The 18,593-nt window shown below is 38.5% G+C and overlaps 1 protein-coding gene across 17 annotated transcripts in view; it reads left to right on the forward strand.

Moving 5' to 3' along the window:
* Positions 1 to 18,593, forward strand: part of pde4dip (phosphodiesterase 4D interacting protein) — a 410,955-nt gene that overhangs the window by 308,002 nt on the left and 84,360 nt on the right. For all 17 annotated transcript variants that reach the window (XM_048539238.2, XM_048539241.2, XM_048539226.2 and 14 more), the window contains 4 exons: positions 6,258 to 6,364; positions 8,208 to 8,431; positions 14,100 to 14,532; positions 17,314 to 17,500. In XM_048539238.2, the coding sequence (XP_048395195.2) occupies positions 6,258 to 6,364; positions 8,208 to 8,431; positions 14,100 to 14,532; positions 17,314 to 17,500 (951 nt within the window). The remainder of the gene's footprint in view (positions 1 to 6,257; positions 6,365 to 8,207; positions 8,432 to 14,099; positions 14,533 to 17,313; positions 17,501 to 18,593) is intronic.

The raw sequence follows: 18,593 nt of genomic DNA on the forward strand, positions 1-18,593 counted from the left end.
TATTACACTTGAAAGCAAAACACGTCTTGAGCATGGCAATCTTTAATTCATTTGGTACCTTCAAACACTAAGTAGGTGCATCTCAATAGAGGTCACCAGCACAGACCAGAAGCTGCATTTGGGAAATGCAATTGTTTATGCATTGGCACTTCGCTAACCCAGTGCTTTTACCAACTAGCTGTGAGTGGAGCAATGGAGTAGACATTATTACAGATCTGTTCAAGCTCATGTGCAGAATAACTGGTACGTGGTGATTAAATGAAACAGATATCTGTTGATCCACTATAATGACGAAGCATCCGGTTTAGTACATTTCCCCTCTGATGTTGTTGTATTCTGTCTTAAGCCACTCCAAAGTTGTTAATTTTTTTAAGTAACTGGAAAATACTTTGAACTTCAAAGTTGAGGAGAGCAAGAGTAAACAGATTTGTTTTACATCAATTTGTGTACTGTCAGGTTTGTCACATACAAAAGAAGGTCTGATTTGATGCGTGCTGAGTTAGTAGAGCTCAGTTAAGGTGCAGGTAGGTGCATTGCAGTCACCCTTAGTGGAATATTCACAGGAGAGCTAACTACTAATGGCTGCCTGGTAACAGGTTTCCAATGCATATATGTAAATGTCAGGTGAATTCACCATGGCTGTAATAGCCACTAAACCCTGGTACAATAGCCTGTTGACACTGAATATGGGGGTAAATTTTTGGAAGGTAATTTCGCTTTAGCAAGGAACCAACGGTTTTGGGAGCGTATAGTAGAAGAACAGCTAAACTTAGTAGGGTGGCATTAAGTGTTGGAAAATTGCTACCAAACTACACAATTTCCCACATTGGGATGTTTCAAAGTTTGGGTGACTTGCCCTACCTTTCTCAGTTGCTTTTGACAAAGGTTTAAGAGCAGGAATTCTACCTGCATGATCCACCTCAACAACGCTGAAGAAATGGAGCTTGGTAAAGAGAATGGAACAGTGCCCAAATACTGCTTCCACATTTCATGCTCAAAATTACAGAGATTACTCTGCAAGCTAACCTGAAAGAGTTTAAAATTGTGCCTAATATTATAGGATTCTGGAGCTCAGTCAGCATTTTGAATATTGGTCAATCCAAGAAATGTTAAAATTATGGTAATGACCCTTACACTTAGTTGGACTGCGTGCAATTAGAATGGACTCGGCTCAGGTTCATTTGGTGTTTGTATCTATTGATAAAGTTGTGCTAAAAGACCAATTATAGTCTGTCTGTTTTTAATGCCTTTCTGTTCATAATAAAATATCATTATAATTATTTTTGAACCAAGTTCTTCGATGTGCAATAGGAATAATCTTTGATATCAGAGTCAGGATATATTAATCCGTTCACAAAGATTTTCAGCTCCCTGAAAGAATCAGTTGCTTGGTGTGAAATAGAAAATTTCTGAATGCAATTCTTGGTCTTTATATGGGCCACTAATCTAAACCTGATTGAGCTGCTAGACCATGACAGTGCTTCTGAGCCAAGAAGGATAGGATGGAATCAGCCAGAACCCATGATGGCAATCCAGTGATCTCTGGTGGAAATTTCACATGTACAATGTTGAGTGGGAACTTGATGTGATACCCTCGTGTTGAAATAGCCTGCAGAGATTCATAGTCCATACTCATATTTGAAACGTTGTCATTTGAATGATTCATCAGTCCATCATACTCCAGCATGAATCAGTCCCTTGAGTTTCCATGTGATTTCTGCAGGAGCTGCTGCATAACATGGTAAATGGGAAATATTACTGGTACTCCAAAGCAACAGGGATTTCACTAGTTTTATGGGTGTGCCCTGCACAGCAGTGTTACAGAAATTCACTTCACTGTGAATAACAAGTTTGCTAGGACAATAATTGTGTTGCATTTCATTTATGCTGTTTAAAGTGAAGCTTAAAAGAGTTTCAAGGCATAAATTACCACCTGTTTCATCACACTGGAAAGCAAAAGTCATTTGATAATGGATACAATAGTAGAATGTTGATTAGTAGCAGATTATCAGACAAAAGGATGAGACCACGAGTGAGTTGATTAGTGTGTTAGTGCAAATCTGGTGTATCCACTTATGTTGGAAACTCCTGGTATATCCATATGCAATGCAAACCCAAGCTATAGTCCACTTAAATTGGAGACCTCTGGTATGCCAACTAACATTGCAAACTTCACGAAACAGACAATGCAAACTTAAGGCACTTCTTTATGAAAAGAGATTGGATGAGTTAGGGCTGTATTCACTTGAGCTTGGAAGAATGAGGGAGAATCTCATAGAAACTGACAGAATTCTAATTGGATGAGATAGGGTAAACACAGGATGAATGTCTTCGGTGACTGGGAGTCTGAGACCAAGGGTCACAGTCTAAGGATAAGGGGTAGGCCATTTAGCGCTGAGATGAGAAATTTCTTCAACTATAGAATGGTGAGTCTTTGGAATTCTCTGCCATAGAAAGCAGTTATCCCATTATGTTTGATGGCTAAAACTTTGAATGTTTTCAAGAAGCGGGTTAGAAAAAGCTCTTAAGGCTAAAGGGATCAAAGGGCATGGGAAAGGCAGGACCAAGGTACTGATTTAATGATCAGCGATGATCATATTGAGTGGTAAAACAAGCTCAAGGGACTGAATGGTTTACTCCTGCTCCTATATTCTATGTTTCTATGTTTACATTTATTAGCATTACAAACTCTTGAGTCATCTGCTAATATCACAAAACCTTGATGTACTCAACATTTCTTAATCACTTTGGGAACTGTCTCAGTTGTGAAACCTTGTGTAGACTCAAGAGTAAACATGCATGTTCCTTTTGGTGATCAGTGAATATTGAGGGTGCACTTTAGAAAATTATACATGCATGTGGAGCACATGATTCTCCACTTTTGTTATGAACAGGTGGAAAATTTGGGGATCTGTGTATGCAGTTTCATGGTGTGTGTTCCAGTTGTACAAGGACCTGTGCCAAGAGCAGGTTGAAAATTTTGCCTTAAATGAATATTCAAATATTTTACATAGAAAATCATGTTTTGCTACAGGCTGGACATTTGTTTCTGTTTCCTTTTCAATTTTCTTGCCTCGTCTTTGGGCTGAGACTCAGTGGTATAGGATCTGACCATCATGTGACACCTGCCTTAAGTTCTGGTCTTAAGTTTAGACCACAGTTGCCAACTCTCTAGAATTGCCCTACAGTTTTCAGAAATTAAAAATTAAATTGATTTGAGCAACACTGGAGATAATTCTGAAGCAGTTGAAAAGTCATATTCTCATAATTTCCTCTGAACATTTGTTTTTTAGTGATAAAAGTGTAGGAATCATAGGGTAAGGTTGCTTGACTGACTGTCCAATGTAGATCATATTTAATCATGAAGACTTGGACAATCAGTGTAGGATATGGTGCACCAGGATGATGGACATGAGGGGCCATCAGTGGTGAGTGTGTGGAGCCAGTTATTTAAGGGAAGGTGATGGCCTGTGGTATTATTGCTGGACTATCACTCCAGAGATCAGATAATGTTCTACGGCCTCAGGTTCAAATCTTGCCAAGACAGAATGGTGGAATTTGAATTCAATAAAAATTGGAAATTAAGAGTCTAATGATAACCATGAATCCATTGTTGATTGTCAGGAAAAATCCATCTGGTTCACTAATGTCTTTTTAGAGAAGGAATTTGCTACCCTTACCTAATCTGACCTACAGATGACTTTAGACCAACAGTGATGTGGTAGACTTTTAACTGCCCTTTGAGCAATTAGGGATGGACAATAAATACTAGCCCTCATCCCGTGTATGGAAAAAAAAATGTATTCTCCAAGCTCGTATTCTCCAAGCTCTTATTCTCCTCGAAGCAGAGAAGATTCGGAGATGATCTTATTGAGGTATTTAAAGTTATGAACAATTTTGATGGGAAAGAAAGATTCTGTTTTCACTAGTTGTTATGTGAGTAACTAGAGGTCACAATTTCAAGACTGTTAGTAGGACAGCTAGGAGTGAAATGAGGAAAAATGTTTTTACTCAGAAAGCTATTAGGATTTGGAATGCATCGCCTGGAAGGAGGCGGATTCCATCGGAGGTTTCAAAAAAAGAGCTGTATATATATTTGGAAGTGATGTATTTAGAGGGCTACAGGAATAGGGTTGGAGAATGCAGTTAGCTAGGAAGCTCTCTCAGGAGCTGGCACATACTTGAGGAGTCAAATGGCTTCTTTCTATACTGTAAAATTCTACGTATAGCTAGGATTGGAAAATGAAGCCTAAACAGTAAGTTAAATTTGAGTACTCATTCTGGGGGTGGAAGCTGTGTGACAACAATTTGAGTTTGCTTGTAGTTTCCTTGGGAATTACAGGAATGATAATCACAAGCAGGCATTATGCCTGAATTTTGTGATGCTTTTCCCATTACCTTCAAATTGAGTATTTCTTTAGAGCAAGAGACCTGGGTAATATATGAAAAATTTCTGGTTTATAAAGCTCAGCAGTAAAAAGAAACAGTTTAATTTTAAACCATTGAGCGTATTTTTAAAGATTGGGTTACAGGCAAGCACTTTAAAGTGAATTTTAGTACAATGACAGCGTAATGAAGGTGGCCTTGACTCTCACCACCTTTTCTCAGACTCTGGCTGATTGCAAGCATGTTTCTTTCTTTTAAAAACTCTGAACAGGTTCAGTCACTGAACATCAAGCTCCATTGATATAATGAGTTCTTTAATTTGATCTGCTTCTGTTATACATTAACGTGACTGCAGTATAGAGAGAAAAGGATGAGGCAAGGATGCTGGAAATCTGAAAAAGATCAGAAATTGCTGAAATGCACACCAGGTCTTCCAATATCTGAAAGAGAAAAGACAGGCCCATGTTTTGGTTCTTTCCTAATTTTTTGCTAGCCGCTTTTGCACTTCTGGAAGAGCATTTCCTTCTTTATAAGCGTTATTCCAACATTACAGCTTTTAAGATATCCATTTGCAGTTTCAGGAGTTGGGGGTTAAAGGAAACCTGTTAAATTTTTTTCCCCACCCATGCTGGAAAGACAATGCATATTTTAATTAGATATTTTAATACTTAACATGAAACTAGTGAGGTGCTGAAAATGTAAACATTTACTGAAACGTAGAACAGTATACAGCACAGTACAGGCCCTTCAGCCCACGATGTTGTGCTGAACTTTTACTCTAAATACCCTCAGTGTACCCACTTACATTGAAAATGGAATCCCCATTTTTAGCATTGAAAACCCCTGATATCTTCTTTTGCATTGCAAAGCTAGTCTATGTACCTATATTGTAAATCTTGGATCTTGCTTTTGTATTACATTGCAAATGTTTGGTATGTCTAGCATTAATGGATCACCAATATCATTGCCAGGAAATTAACTAATATTGAACAATGAAGTCCTACTTGTTTTAATATGTTCCAAAGATGTGAACATCTCCATCTACATTGCAGAATCATGTTAGGCAATCTAATAAAAGGATAACATAGTCCACATTGCAGAATTGCAAAATTTGTATGGCTTTCTGACAGGTGAATACAATTTGGCAGCATGATAGCATATTTAGTACAGAATAGAGTGTTGTGATCCAGGGTCTTCAAATTCTAAATATCAAGATACAATTCTGTTGCACTTTTAATTAATATTTCACCTTTCATTTCTTTTAAATACTTTATTATATTCTCATTGGCATTTAAATTGATTTCACTTGCTCTTTAATGAGTACTTGTGGGGACAGCAGGAGAAACCAGTTAAATTGAGGGTGGTCCTTTACTAATGTGGTTTGGTCTGATTTGTTTGATCAGGGCATCTGCTTTCAGTACAGTCCAATTAGACATTCTAGGAATATAGCCGCAAGAGCTTTAGCTTGGTAATAAAAAGATGGTTTATAAAACCTAATCCAACTGATATTCTACCCCCAGTAGCAAGTGCTTTGTTATTAATCAGTTTGAGGTTGAGGATTTTAATCAACACCATGAAATGGAACATGAACGCAATCTTTTAATACTTTAACCCCCTGAGGAGATAAGTGTTTGCTATTTCAGAACACATTGCAACTATAAATCAAATTAAATATGTAGCCTTAAACTGGTGGTTGTTAATCTAGATTCTTGTTTAGAAAATATAACCCAGATGCTTGTTTAGAAAATATTTATAAATTTGGCAAGGATTTTTGTCCTGTTCTTGAAGTACTTTAAATTAGAATCAACCATTTGATATAAGTGTATGATAATATACTCATGATGTGCATATGTCTTGAACTCTCCTTTTAGAGCATCAAAGGGAGAATGCTTCAGATGATGGGGGCACTCAATCTGCAGACAACGCCCATCATGATGTGTTGAAAGAGCATCTAATATTTATGGAGCAGAAGCACCAGGTAACATCGCAGCAGCTGAATCTGTCTCAATAAAACATGTTCTGAACTTGAAAAGAGCTTGCGCTACCCACTTAGCCCATCCCAACCAGCTCCACAAAGGAATACATGGTCTTTTAAAAATGTATTTGTTCACACAGACACAAAAGTAATTTTCTGTTAAGTCACAGTGATTATTGTAGAAAGGTTGTAACCAGCACATTCTCTCAACAGCACAAATATATTTGTCATAGAATATTTATTCTTAATTAATAATTTCATCAGTTGATAAGGGCTTGGTTGGGTTTTATGAGGGACAAAAGATCAAGGTTTAGAATTTAAGAATACCATAAGTAGGAAAGATGGGCTTAATTTCAAAGTAATGGTTAGGTGAAAACAAGATTGAGTTTTAAAATGCTGTATGTTCCAGAGGGCACCTTTGTTCAAAACAAAAGTTTGAACTTCCATTGCTCTGAAATTTTGGAAAAGTATCACTCAAAAGTAAGACAGAGTGTGGACAAGATATGATGAAAGAGCCTCTACAAGGAATATTTATGGCTTTTGAGGAGAAGGTTCCACAATGCTGTGATAACAGAGGATACAAAGAGGAGGAAACATTAACAAATATTGCAGAATTGTGTTTAAAAGCAATAAAAAAAAAAGTGCGGGTCAGTCATCAACTATACACGAGAAAAGAGGAAACTATTTTAGCTGTGTGTCCTCCATCATAATTGAATAGGAGAAATGGATAGAGAGAATTAGCAGATACACTGCTCCACAGAGGAAGTTAGGGGGATAATCAGAAAATGACATGAAGCAGCAGTGAGAAAGTTTCACCTGCTTCCCCAGCATCTTCAAGGGGCTTGCAAGTCTCCTGCCGATGTTATGGTAGGAAATTTTAGAACTCTGTGGAATATTGCTCGGCTTAATCGTAAAGGAGAATGTGTTGGGTGAGTGAGCAACAAGGGAACATGAACTGAGACAAATGTAATCTTAATTTCAAAACTTTTCACCAACGTTGACTAGTTTCTGGTGGGAAGTTAATTTATCCAGGAAGGAAAAATACGTCACCACAGGGTGGCACTGTGTACAGGAAGGTATTGATGGACATGAAAAAAGCCACAATGAAGAATCAAGATCCCTTGTCACCTAATTCAGGATTTTACTGCATTGAAATAAGTGATACGGTTTCTTTAAGCCTTATTCAAACATGCTAGTTTTCCTTTCAATTTAAGAACATTGCATTTTAACAGCTTTTTAAAAAATGTTTAGTGGTCAATTCAGTAAAACCATAATTTTGACAGCAGTGCACGAAACCTTTTTGAAAATATATTTTCTCTCTTAGTCTTTTGTGTCCCTTCCCACCACCTTTCCTGAAGAAAGTGTGTCCTCGTTGACTGTGGTATCTCACCAACAATGCCCATTCTTTGTTCAGTCAAGCAGCTGCCAATACGCAACAAAAACAAAGTTGCTGGAAAAGCTCAGCAGGTCTGGCAGCGTCTGTGGAGGAGAAAACAGAGTTAACGTTTCAGGTCCGGTGACCCTTCCTCAGAACTGCCAACACACAATGTTCAAAATGTATCTAGTAATTTCAGCAGGGGTCACAGGATAATGAACAGAACTCAGCTAATTTTCCTTTCTGTGACTAACGGGTGATGAAGCATCCTCACAATTCATACTGTGATCAGTGAATTAAAGGGTAAAGAGACATCAGGGTGGGATTGGTGATTGAAGTGGGACAGAAAATTTGTGAAATATGGACCAGCTGTTAAAGGGGCCTTACCTGAATTACTAACTAAAAACTAATTATTTTCTTATTTGTGATTAACGTTATCAAATTGAAAACCAATCTTTTTTGCCTTTACAGAAAGCTTTATCTGATTCTAGGCTCAAAGGATCTGATGGAAAAACAGATAATAACAAGCAGTCTCACATTACATTGGCCAATGCTGCAGATAGTTTAGACCAGCTCCTGAAGATGAAACTCGAAACGCATGGATTATTACAGCAGAAAAAACTGGTTGACGATGAACTAAATGAACTGAAGGCACAGATTGAAGCATCTGGATATAGCTCAGTTCTTGAGATGAGGTAATGAATATATTGCTGCTGCTTTTATTGAATTTTGGGGTTCTGGTTTTATAGTCAAGCCTAGTACTGGTTAACATATTTGTATAGCTTGGAGAATTTTATGTCAATTAAGCACAAATTAAGCTGGTTTTCAAGCTAAATTGATGCTGTTGTATAAAGGTATAGGGTCAATTCCTGTTCTTTCCTCTTTCTCACTTATGTGCTTCCTTTTGGTAATATTGTTCATAGATTTGATAACAACTGCCACGTGCAAGCTATTGCTATTTGGCACCATCACTGCCCTATTTCTCTCCCTTCTCCAGCTGTTATCAGACTACTTGTTCAACATCAAATTAGATTAGGATAAAATTTCTCCAGTTCAATGTTAGAAAGACCAAAATCTTCTTCATTGACTCCTTTTCTGACTCCAACCACAAACTCAGTTTCTCTTTTCCAAGTTTTTCTTTCCCTTTGGACAATGGGGAAAGACTGTTCTCAACCTTGCTATCCTGTTTGATCCTGAACTGAGTTTCCAACCAAGTGTCCTGAATATCATGACAGCTTATTTGAACCTCACCCATCTCTTCCTCCACCTTACCTAATTTGCTACTGAATCTGTAATTTATTTCTTTTATTACCCTTGGAGCTGACTAATCCAAATTAACTTATTGGTTTCAGTGGTTCAAGTTCCAGCAGATTGGGTTCGGTCTAATCATTAACTGATCTTTCTTTCTATAAATGTTAACACACATGTTGATTTTATTTTTCTTGTACTTGAAGTTTTGCAACTTAACATTAGTAAAGAAATATGCAACTTGGAACATTAGTCTAGCTCCCAACTATTAATTTCCTAATATGTGCCTTTAACCTAAAAGCAGATTTGTAGACCCATATCCAGACAGACAAGTCATGTGCATTTAGCAGTATGACCAACAGAAGGGGAACTACATATTTATTGTTTCCTTTCATATCAAACCATATGTGCCCCAGACAATGATCATTTCCCTTTCCCTTACAATTATTTGAGAATGAATTAGACTGCAGACAACCTTTGCTGTTTTATTTGACCCCCAAGGTGATTTTCCATCCATGTCCTGTGTTGCCTTTATATTGGGATCTTGAAAGTGTTGTTGGACCATAAGAAAATGTAGGTCAACCAGCACAGCGATAATGGCTGAACAAAATTTCGTGTGCATTTTGTTACAGGTAGCAAAGTTTTAGATGAGTGAGGGTTTATGGAAGATACAAGGAGGACTCTGGCTAAGAAAGATTTGGAATAGCCGTCAAGAGCCAACAAAAGCATATGAGTTTTATAGCAACTGAAGCAGGGTTAGAGACAGGCAATGTATGAAGGTGAAAGAATGATTAACGTTGAATAGTATATGAGATTGGAAACCCTACTGAGGGTCAAATAGAACACGGATTGTGAACAGTCTCAGACAGTGGCTGGGGATAGGAATGTGGTTGATAGCAAGGGAATAGTGAATAGAACTATGCCTGTAAATAAATGATGACATTGTCAGTAAACATATTCAACTATTGCTGTTGATTTCCATTGGAACCTTGGGGATAAATTTCTGCACAACAGCTGATTCCAATGAAATTAATTGCTTAAAAATCGTGCAAAACTGTGTCCTACAGGCAGAGTTAGACTAAGTACATGACAGCCATGGGTTTACAACTACTGTAGATGCTAATCCAGAGACCTGTTTGTATGTCCAGGATTATTTTAATGCGTGGTTTCAAGGGATATAAGCGTACAGCCTGAAATCCCCAGAATACAGTTTGCACCACTCTTATCCAGAACTGAGTCAGTGAGATGATAGAAATTTTAGTCTCAGTTGAAGTCACATATAAGTTTTGCAAAATACTAACTTAAACATTATTGTTCAAAGTCATCACAAAATATTTCCCAAAGTTTCTCTCTACTAGTTACTAATACATCAACTTGGATTTTTTATTGCTTGTTGTATAAAGGTGAACTCATTCATTCATCCACAGAAAATGGATGCCACTGGTTAGACTAGCAGTTATTGTGCATCCATAATTGTCCAGCGGGCAGTCAAGAGCAAGCCATGTTGCTAGATGTCTGGATTCACATGTATGTCAATAGACAATAAGTGCAGGAGTAGGCCATTCGGCCCTTCGAGCCAGCACCGCCATTCATTATGATCATGGCTGATCATCCACAACCAGTATCCTGTTCCTGCCTTATCCCCATAACCCTTGATTCCACTATCTGAAAGAGCTCTATCCATCTCTTTCTTGAAAGTATCCAGAGACTTGGCCTCCACTGCCTTCTGGGGCAGAGCATTCCATATATCCACCACTCCCTGGGTGAAGAAGTTTTTCCTCAACTCTGTTCTAAATGGCCTACCCCTTATTTTTAAACTTTGTCTTCTCGTTCTGGACTCACCCATCAGCAGAAACATGCTCCCTGCCTCCAGAGTGTCCAATCCCTTAATAATCTTATACGTCTCAATCAGATCCCCTCTCATCCTTTTAAACTCAAGTGTGTACAAGCCCAGTCGCTCCAATCTTTCAACATTTGATAGTCCCGCCATTCTGGGAATTGACCTCGTGAACCTACGCTGCACTCCCTCAATAGCAAGAATGTCCTTCCTCAAATTTGGAGACGAAAAATGCACACAATACTCCAGGTGCGGTCTCACCAGGGCCCTGTACAGCTGCAGAAGGACCTCTTTGCTCCAATACTCAATTTCTCTTGTTATGAAGGCCAGCATGCTATTAGCTTTCTTCACTGCTTGCTGTACCTGCATGCTTGCTTTCATTGACTGATGTACAAGAACGCCTAGATCTCGTTGTATTTCCCATTTACCTAACTTGACTCCATTGAGATAGTAATCTGCCTTCCTGTTCTTGCCACCAAAGTGTATAACTGCACATTTATCCACATTAAAGTGCATCTGCCATGCATCCGTCCACTCACCTAGCCTGTCCAAGTCACCCTGTATTATCATAACATCCTCCTCACATTTCACACTGCCACCCAGCTTTGTGTCATCAGCAAATTTGCTAATATTACTTTTAATGCCTTCATCTATATCATTAATGTATATTGTAAACAGCTGCGGTCCCAGCACCGAACCTTGTGGTACCCCACTGGTCACCGCTTGCCATTCCAAAAGGAAACCAGGAAATGGTGACAGTTCCTTTCTGAAGGAGAATAGTGAACAAGATGAGTTTTTCTGACAATCAACAATGGTTTCATGATCATTACATGCTTAATTCCAAATTTTTATTGAATTTGAATTTCACTACCTGCATCACCATAATGCTGTACTACTATAGTGTGTGTTGAAAATCTCTTTGTGTCACCAGTGAATAAAGAATTTGCCTGTGTAGGATGTCATTTCACAGCTGACATATTATTTTGAAAGTACATTCATTAAGTATGTATGTAGACATAGCAGCCAAGTTGTACATTACAAGGTTTCACAAACATTAAATGAGGGAAGAATCAGATCATGTGTTTTGGTAATTGAGGGAGGAGAAATAGTCAGGAATTTTTTATTGAATTCAAATTTCACTTTCTGCATCATCATTATGCTCCAATCTGCACTAATACCCAATAGTGTGTTGCAAAGCTTTTTTTCTCATTGGTGAAGAAAGAACTTGCTTTTTATAGGATGTCTTTTCACTATCAGTTTGCACTAGTAGTGACATTTAGGAAAAGGACTAGCACATTCAGCCTCTTAAGCCTGCTTGGAGTTATTGCTGATCTGAACTTTAAACACATTTACCCACCTTGCACTGTACCCTTTAAACCTGTAACAAAGATCTATTAATGATATCAGTGATAATGGGAACTGCAGATGCTGGAGAATCCAAGATAATAAAATGTGAGGCTGGATGAACACAGCAGGCCCAGCAGCTGGGCCTGCTGTGTTCATCCAACCTCACATTTTATTATCTATTAATGATACTTGAGATTCAGTTAGTGCCTGCAACCACAGTGACAGAATGATATTTATTTCTGCCAATGTGTGGGGGAAAAATGCTTACTGATTTCATTCTGTGGCCTCGCTTTAATTCTCCATTTACAATTATCCAATTAGATTAAATAACCTCTCTGTAATTCCTGAAATACTGAATTAGTTTATTATTTTAAGTGAACTGATTAGACCACCTCTCACCTTTTTAATTCCAAAGGACTACAAAGCAAGCTTGTCTAATCTGTGCTCAAAACTGATTTAATGTCATTCTGCTAACCTGGACTGTAGCCCCTTCAAGCTAAGTGTACTGTTTTCCTGAGACTTGAAGTCCAAAACTAAACGCAGCACTCCAGATGAGGTGTGACCAGTAAACCATACAAAAAGATGAGTGGTTTATCCAGCTGAGAAATTTATAAAAGTTATTTTGCAATTTAGCTTCTTAAGCCTGGAGGAATTTAACTGATGATTATGCTATTAGGCCTCCAGTTCCAAACCCACAACAAACAATGCAGGTGCCAGGACACATCCCAAAAGATCACGGAGCTTTCTTAAATATGCAGATCATTTCCCAATGGAAATGTAATGTTAGTTCTGAGCAGGGAAGTAGTTTTGGCTTTCCTGACAGGCTGAAGCTCGTGAGAGGAAGATCAACAGGAGAAATAAGTTGCTCCTGTTAAGTTTAATTCATATTGGGATCAGGACACGCAATATGCTCCATTAAGTGTCAGAAAGGGATAATTAGATGTCCCTTACCCCAGATTCCCTGTCGCCCTTTGCGAACTGATTTAGAAACCCCACCTGGTCTCAGGCGAAGGACTGCCAACGTTAATAATTGGGCAGTTAGTCAGCACCAATCCTGCCCAATTTAATCAGGGAAGTGGCCAACTAAGAGTTAAAATTAAATTTAAGTGCAAAAGACAAACAACAATTTTAAAGTGGCAGGTAATGGGAATCTGATTTAATATATATTAATTTTCTTATTACAATGTAAAACTGACTCTTAATTGTTGACCGTTTCCAATGGGACCATATATTTTACTTTTAACTGTGACTATGTTAATTGATCAACTAGTTAATCACTTGAATAAACACTACTATTATTAGTTAATAAAGAGGTGATGTGGGGGAGGGGTTTGATTGATATGTATCTTTCTCTCAGACAATGGACGAGCTAATCAAATTAAGTAAACTAGATCTGCAGTAGTCTAAAAGTAGAAAATGCTAGAAATGCTGAACAGGTCATGCAGCATTTGGAAATACAGAAAGAAGGCGAACATTTGTAAGATTTTGCAGCTGTTGTGTGTCGTGATAACTCATTATCTGATTTCAACAAAACGTTATTGATCAGAAGGTAGGAAAGCAATTTGGTGAATGAAGCCATGGTGAAGCATCTTTGTTTTAAGGAAAATGTTGAATATGGGGCCTGTCAATTGTCTGCAATACCAAAGCTTGATCATAGGAGCATGTTACAGCATTTTGATATCCTTAGCCCTACATTGTTTCAGTGTGAATTGTATAGTGTTTCAGGAAAGGTCACGCAATCTGAGATGTTAACTCTGATTTCTGTCCACAGATGCTGAGCTTTTTCAGCGATTTCTATTTTAGTCTCTGATTTACAGCATCTGCAGTTCTTTTGGTTTTCATTTTGTATAGTGTGCATGTGTATTGGATTTCTAAGATGTACTTACTGCTGGTGATAGCATTCATTTCAGTCTGAATTATTTCTTTGACAGAAATGCACTACTTAATCTGAGTTCAGAGAATGCCAAGCGGAAAGAAAGTGTGAAAGAGGACCTGTCGCAGCACGTACGTTGGAAGGAAGGAAAGGAGAATCTTAATTCGTGGGGCCAGAGTGAGGAGATCAGAAAATTAACAGTGAAGCTCCAAAACTCGGAGACCATCATCAGCCTTTTGAAAGAACAGCTGGAACTTAACTCTTCCCAGACTGGAGAAGGACGCTTTAATCCTGAGCTCATTGTAAACATGGCCAAAGAAATTGAGCGATTGAAATCAGAGCTTAGTTTATCCCAGTCGCAACACTCTAGGATCGGGGCATGCATACGTGACAGAGGGGCTGAGCGGGCCAGACCTTACTCATTGGATCTTGGAACTCTGTTGTCACAAGGCAACAATGAAACCCCCAGTGTGAGTGCTGCTGCTCAGCAGGTTAGTTTGAATACGCTGACTGTAATTTCACAGAAAATAAGCACAACCCAATGGCTTTACTTTTAAATTAATGTGCTGAATTATATTTCTGGGAAGCATTGCCCATTTTGATTAAGTGGTGTTTCCGGATGTGGTGATGCTGAGAATAACGTGTTGAAAAGCTTGAGCTTGCTGTTATTGTCCAGGTTTCTATGGTTTGTCCGGATACCGGTAACGAGTAAGGTTCTGGATATAACTCTGCATTTGGTGAGGATCATTGTCTCCGTAATTACTCCTTTTGTGTAATCAATCATGTGTTTTTGGTGACGTTTTCACTAGTTCTACATGTAAGGTTTTTTATAACTAATGTGAAGGGACCAGTTACCACACATGAAATGTACCAAAGCTGAGCATTATAGTGTTTTGATTCCTTAATTTAACATGTATTTTTCCCCCTCTGCGGGGCTTACTGAGGTAGTTACTGATGCTCTGGACCTTTGTTGAGAGGGTCGGTTTAGCTCAATTGGCTCCACAGTTGGTTTGCAAAACAGTGAGGTGCCAACAGCATGGGTTCACTTCCAGCTGATGTTACCGTAAAGAACTCCCCTTTTCAACTTCACCCCTCAACTGTAGAACTGGTGAAAATGTCTCCAAAAGTACGTGGTGGCCCTCAGGTTAAACCACTACCAGTCATCTTTCCTATGATTTGGTAAGAACACAAAAAAGAGATTGGTGAGAACTGCAGTTGAATAGCTTCAAATTCTGTCTAGGATTAATTCCAGAGATTGTCTAGTGAAAACCATAAAGCACTTAAAAAAAAAACTAAACTGAAATGTCCCTTAATCCAGCTAGACTACAACATCTCTTTGCATGATATACACACTCCTATCAAAACTTGTAAACTGTTTAAAAAGATTTCACCTATTCAAAATTGCCTTAATTTTTTTTGTCACTGCTGTCCTGAAGCCAATTCTTATTTGTCTACAAGAGCACATTCAGTGAAATGATGCTTCCCTGAAATTAATTTCTATTTTAAGTACATAAATTGTAGCCAGGTCACTGAAATGTGATCTATATAGTTTTGTGGACACAGACCACCTACGGTACCTAATTCTCGATACTTGAGCCTCAACACTAGATGAAAGGCTATGTAAGCATGTTTGTGACAGTGGTGAATTATCCTTTCCCATCTTTTTCGATCCGTCCACAACCTTTGATACCGTTAAGGAGGGAATCCAGGATTTTGACCCAATGACAGTGAAGGACTGATATATTTCCAGCTCAGGATGTGAATAGCTTGGAGCAGAGCATGCAGGTGGTGGTGTTCCCATGTATCTTCTGCACTTGCCCTTCAAGATGGTAGTGGTCGTGAGTTTGGAAGGACTATTTAAGGACTCTTCGTGAATTTTAGCAGTGCTTCTTGTAGATGATACACATTACTGTGATTGAACATCAGTGAGGAGAGTGAATGGCACCACAACCATAACAAATCCAGCAGGCTGCCTTATCCTGGATAGTATCAAGCTTGTAGAGTATTGTTGGAGCTGCATTCATCCTGAAAAGCTGATCATTCTCAACACAAGTTATTCTGCCACAGAAAATCTGTCTTGATATGGAATGTGACACTTGTTTGAGGAAGGCAGCCACCATCATTGGCCAAACCCAAAAATATACACATTAACATCAGGTTGACCAGAAGGACCAAGGTACTGCCTTACGAGGCGTATGTTCTCAGTGCCTTGTATGTCTGTGAAATGTGGATGTTTTAAAGTAATCAAGAAAGAAAGCTCAACAACATGCATCTTTGCCATCTGTACCATATTCAGACATGTTGTGGAAAGACAAAATCAGATAAAGTCATCCTGTCAAAGAAAAGTCCCTCAAATATCTTGGCACGTATCGAGGAGAGGGAGTGTTTGCTGAATGGAAGACAGCTGGGTATCCAAGGATGGCAAATTAGCTAGCCCCTGATAACCAGTACAATGCCCAAGGTTTTTCTTCCACAGACTTAGCATAACCCACCTGTGCATCTGTGTCCTTACTTGCATAAAGTCCATTTCACTCATCACCTCTGTGCTCAGTAACCTACATTGGCTCCCGGATAAGCAATGCCTTGATTTTTAATGCTTATTCTTGTTTTCAAATACCTACATAGCCTTGCCTCTCCATCTTTCTACAACCTTCTCAAGCCCTAGTACCCTCCAAAATATCTGTACTTCTCTAATTCTCACCTCTTTAGCATCCCTAATTGCAATTGTTCCAGCACTGATGGCCTTATCTTCAAATGTCTAGATGCTTAATACTTCCATGTGTCTGATGACACTTCTCAATCTCTTCTATCTCACTTTCATGCTTTAAACATTCTTTTAAAACATGTTTCTTTGCCCAGGTTTTTGGTTGGCTGCCACAATAGCACTTCATCGATTGTGCCACTTTTGTTTTGTATTGGATCCTTTGAAAAGCTTTGTATGTTTTTAAGTACTATAAAAGTATCACTTTTTTTTGATGGGCATCACAGAAACTTTAATCTGGTCAGCACATCTGTGAAATGTCCACCACTGAATGTACTTGTCATGACCAGTTTGTATTAAACCTTACACCAGAAAATGTCAGCAGGTTCACAAGGAGGCTGAACAAAATTCGAGGAGATAAACTGGTAAATGGTATCGCTGTCCCTATAATGTGCTTGAAGCTAGTTTTATATGAGATTGTTATACAAAAGATAACTATGAAATCTTTTTAAGTTCTGCTGGTCAGAAATTGCCTTTTAACTATTCCCTTTTGTTGTGTTATGTTGCTTAGGTCATTTTGCAAGGTCTCAGCCCATGGCAAAATGCAAATTCTAGCTTGGGGCAGCAGTCCAATCAGCTTCAGTCCGAACTAGCTGAATACAGACAGCAGAACAAGGAGTTACAGGAGAAACTTGTAGTGACCGAGGCCACGGTCAAGGCCCAGGACAATCAGTTGCAACAATACAGAGACTTACTCAGTATGTATCAGTCTGCCTATTAGCAGGGACACCAAAAGCAATGTCTTGTACAAGGGGTTGATTTGGTTGTCTGCCACTATCCTTTTGGAAGGAGTTGTATCTACATTTCAGCTTAATGATTTTCAATGTCAGTACAATATATATCTCAGAAGACATTAAGATGGGGGAGGGATGGTTTGTATCTGGGACATAATGTAGCTGACCGATCTACTGCCAACATCCCTGACACTGAGTTATCACACAGTACGCCAATTTTAATATTCTATCTTTGCATACATGGCATTTACAATGCAACATCTACAGTGAAATGCTCTTTTAAGTGGAAAGAGCGGGTAAGATTTTTGATTTTTGCATCCTGCTATGAATTAGTTTGACTTCGTGAGGGAAGGCAAAGTAACCTTAACTCATGTCTTAATTTTCTCCTCTTACCACTTGCACCAAAGCTGTTCAATCAACTGTCTCATTAAAACCAGACAATGGATTTTGATGCACCACCTTTCTGTCCATCCCAGACCTCTGGCAATGTTAAAGGACATGATTTAGAGGCATTCTATCCTGATATCAATTGATGATAAAGCCATAAATGAGAGAAGTACTCTGTACGACACATTGTACATCTTGTGTGTTAGAACACTTGTTCATTTATAGACATACCAAAGGTGGATATAGATTCTACCTCAATCTCTTGCTGTTTATGCTGCCTTCTGGGAATTTTGGGGGCAATGTGTATTCCTCTTCACGTTTCCACGTTTCACCAAAATTATAAACCCTAGTCTCTTGTCTGTAGACAATTACATTTCTGTGCTACTCAATTAAATGCGTCATCCAGGACATTACTGGTTGGGGAGGAAAAACTGGCGGCATTAAGCATACATTTCCAAAAATCTTCAGGAAAACCAAAGCTAAAGATGAGAGTGAAAAAAGATTCATTCTGTTCATGGGGAGTAAACAAAGAAATTATAGTCCTGTTAGGTTTACCACAATTTTAAATTTGACTCTTGTACCACAGGCTCTATATATAATGCAGCTTTTCAGCATAAACAGCATTATAAACAGATAACTGTACTTAACTAATTTTTTTTTGAGAAACATA

Source organism: Stegostoma tigrinum, chromosome 8, assembly GCF_030684315.1.
Source record: "Stegostoma tigrinum isolate sSteTig4 chromosome 8, sSteTig4.hap1, whole genome shotgun sequence".
NCBI lineage: Eukaryota > Metazoa > Chordata > Chondrichthyes > Orectolobiformes > Stegostomatidae > Stegostoma > Stegostoma tigrinum.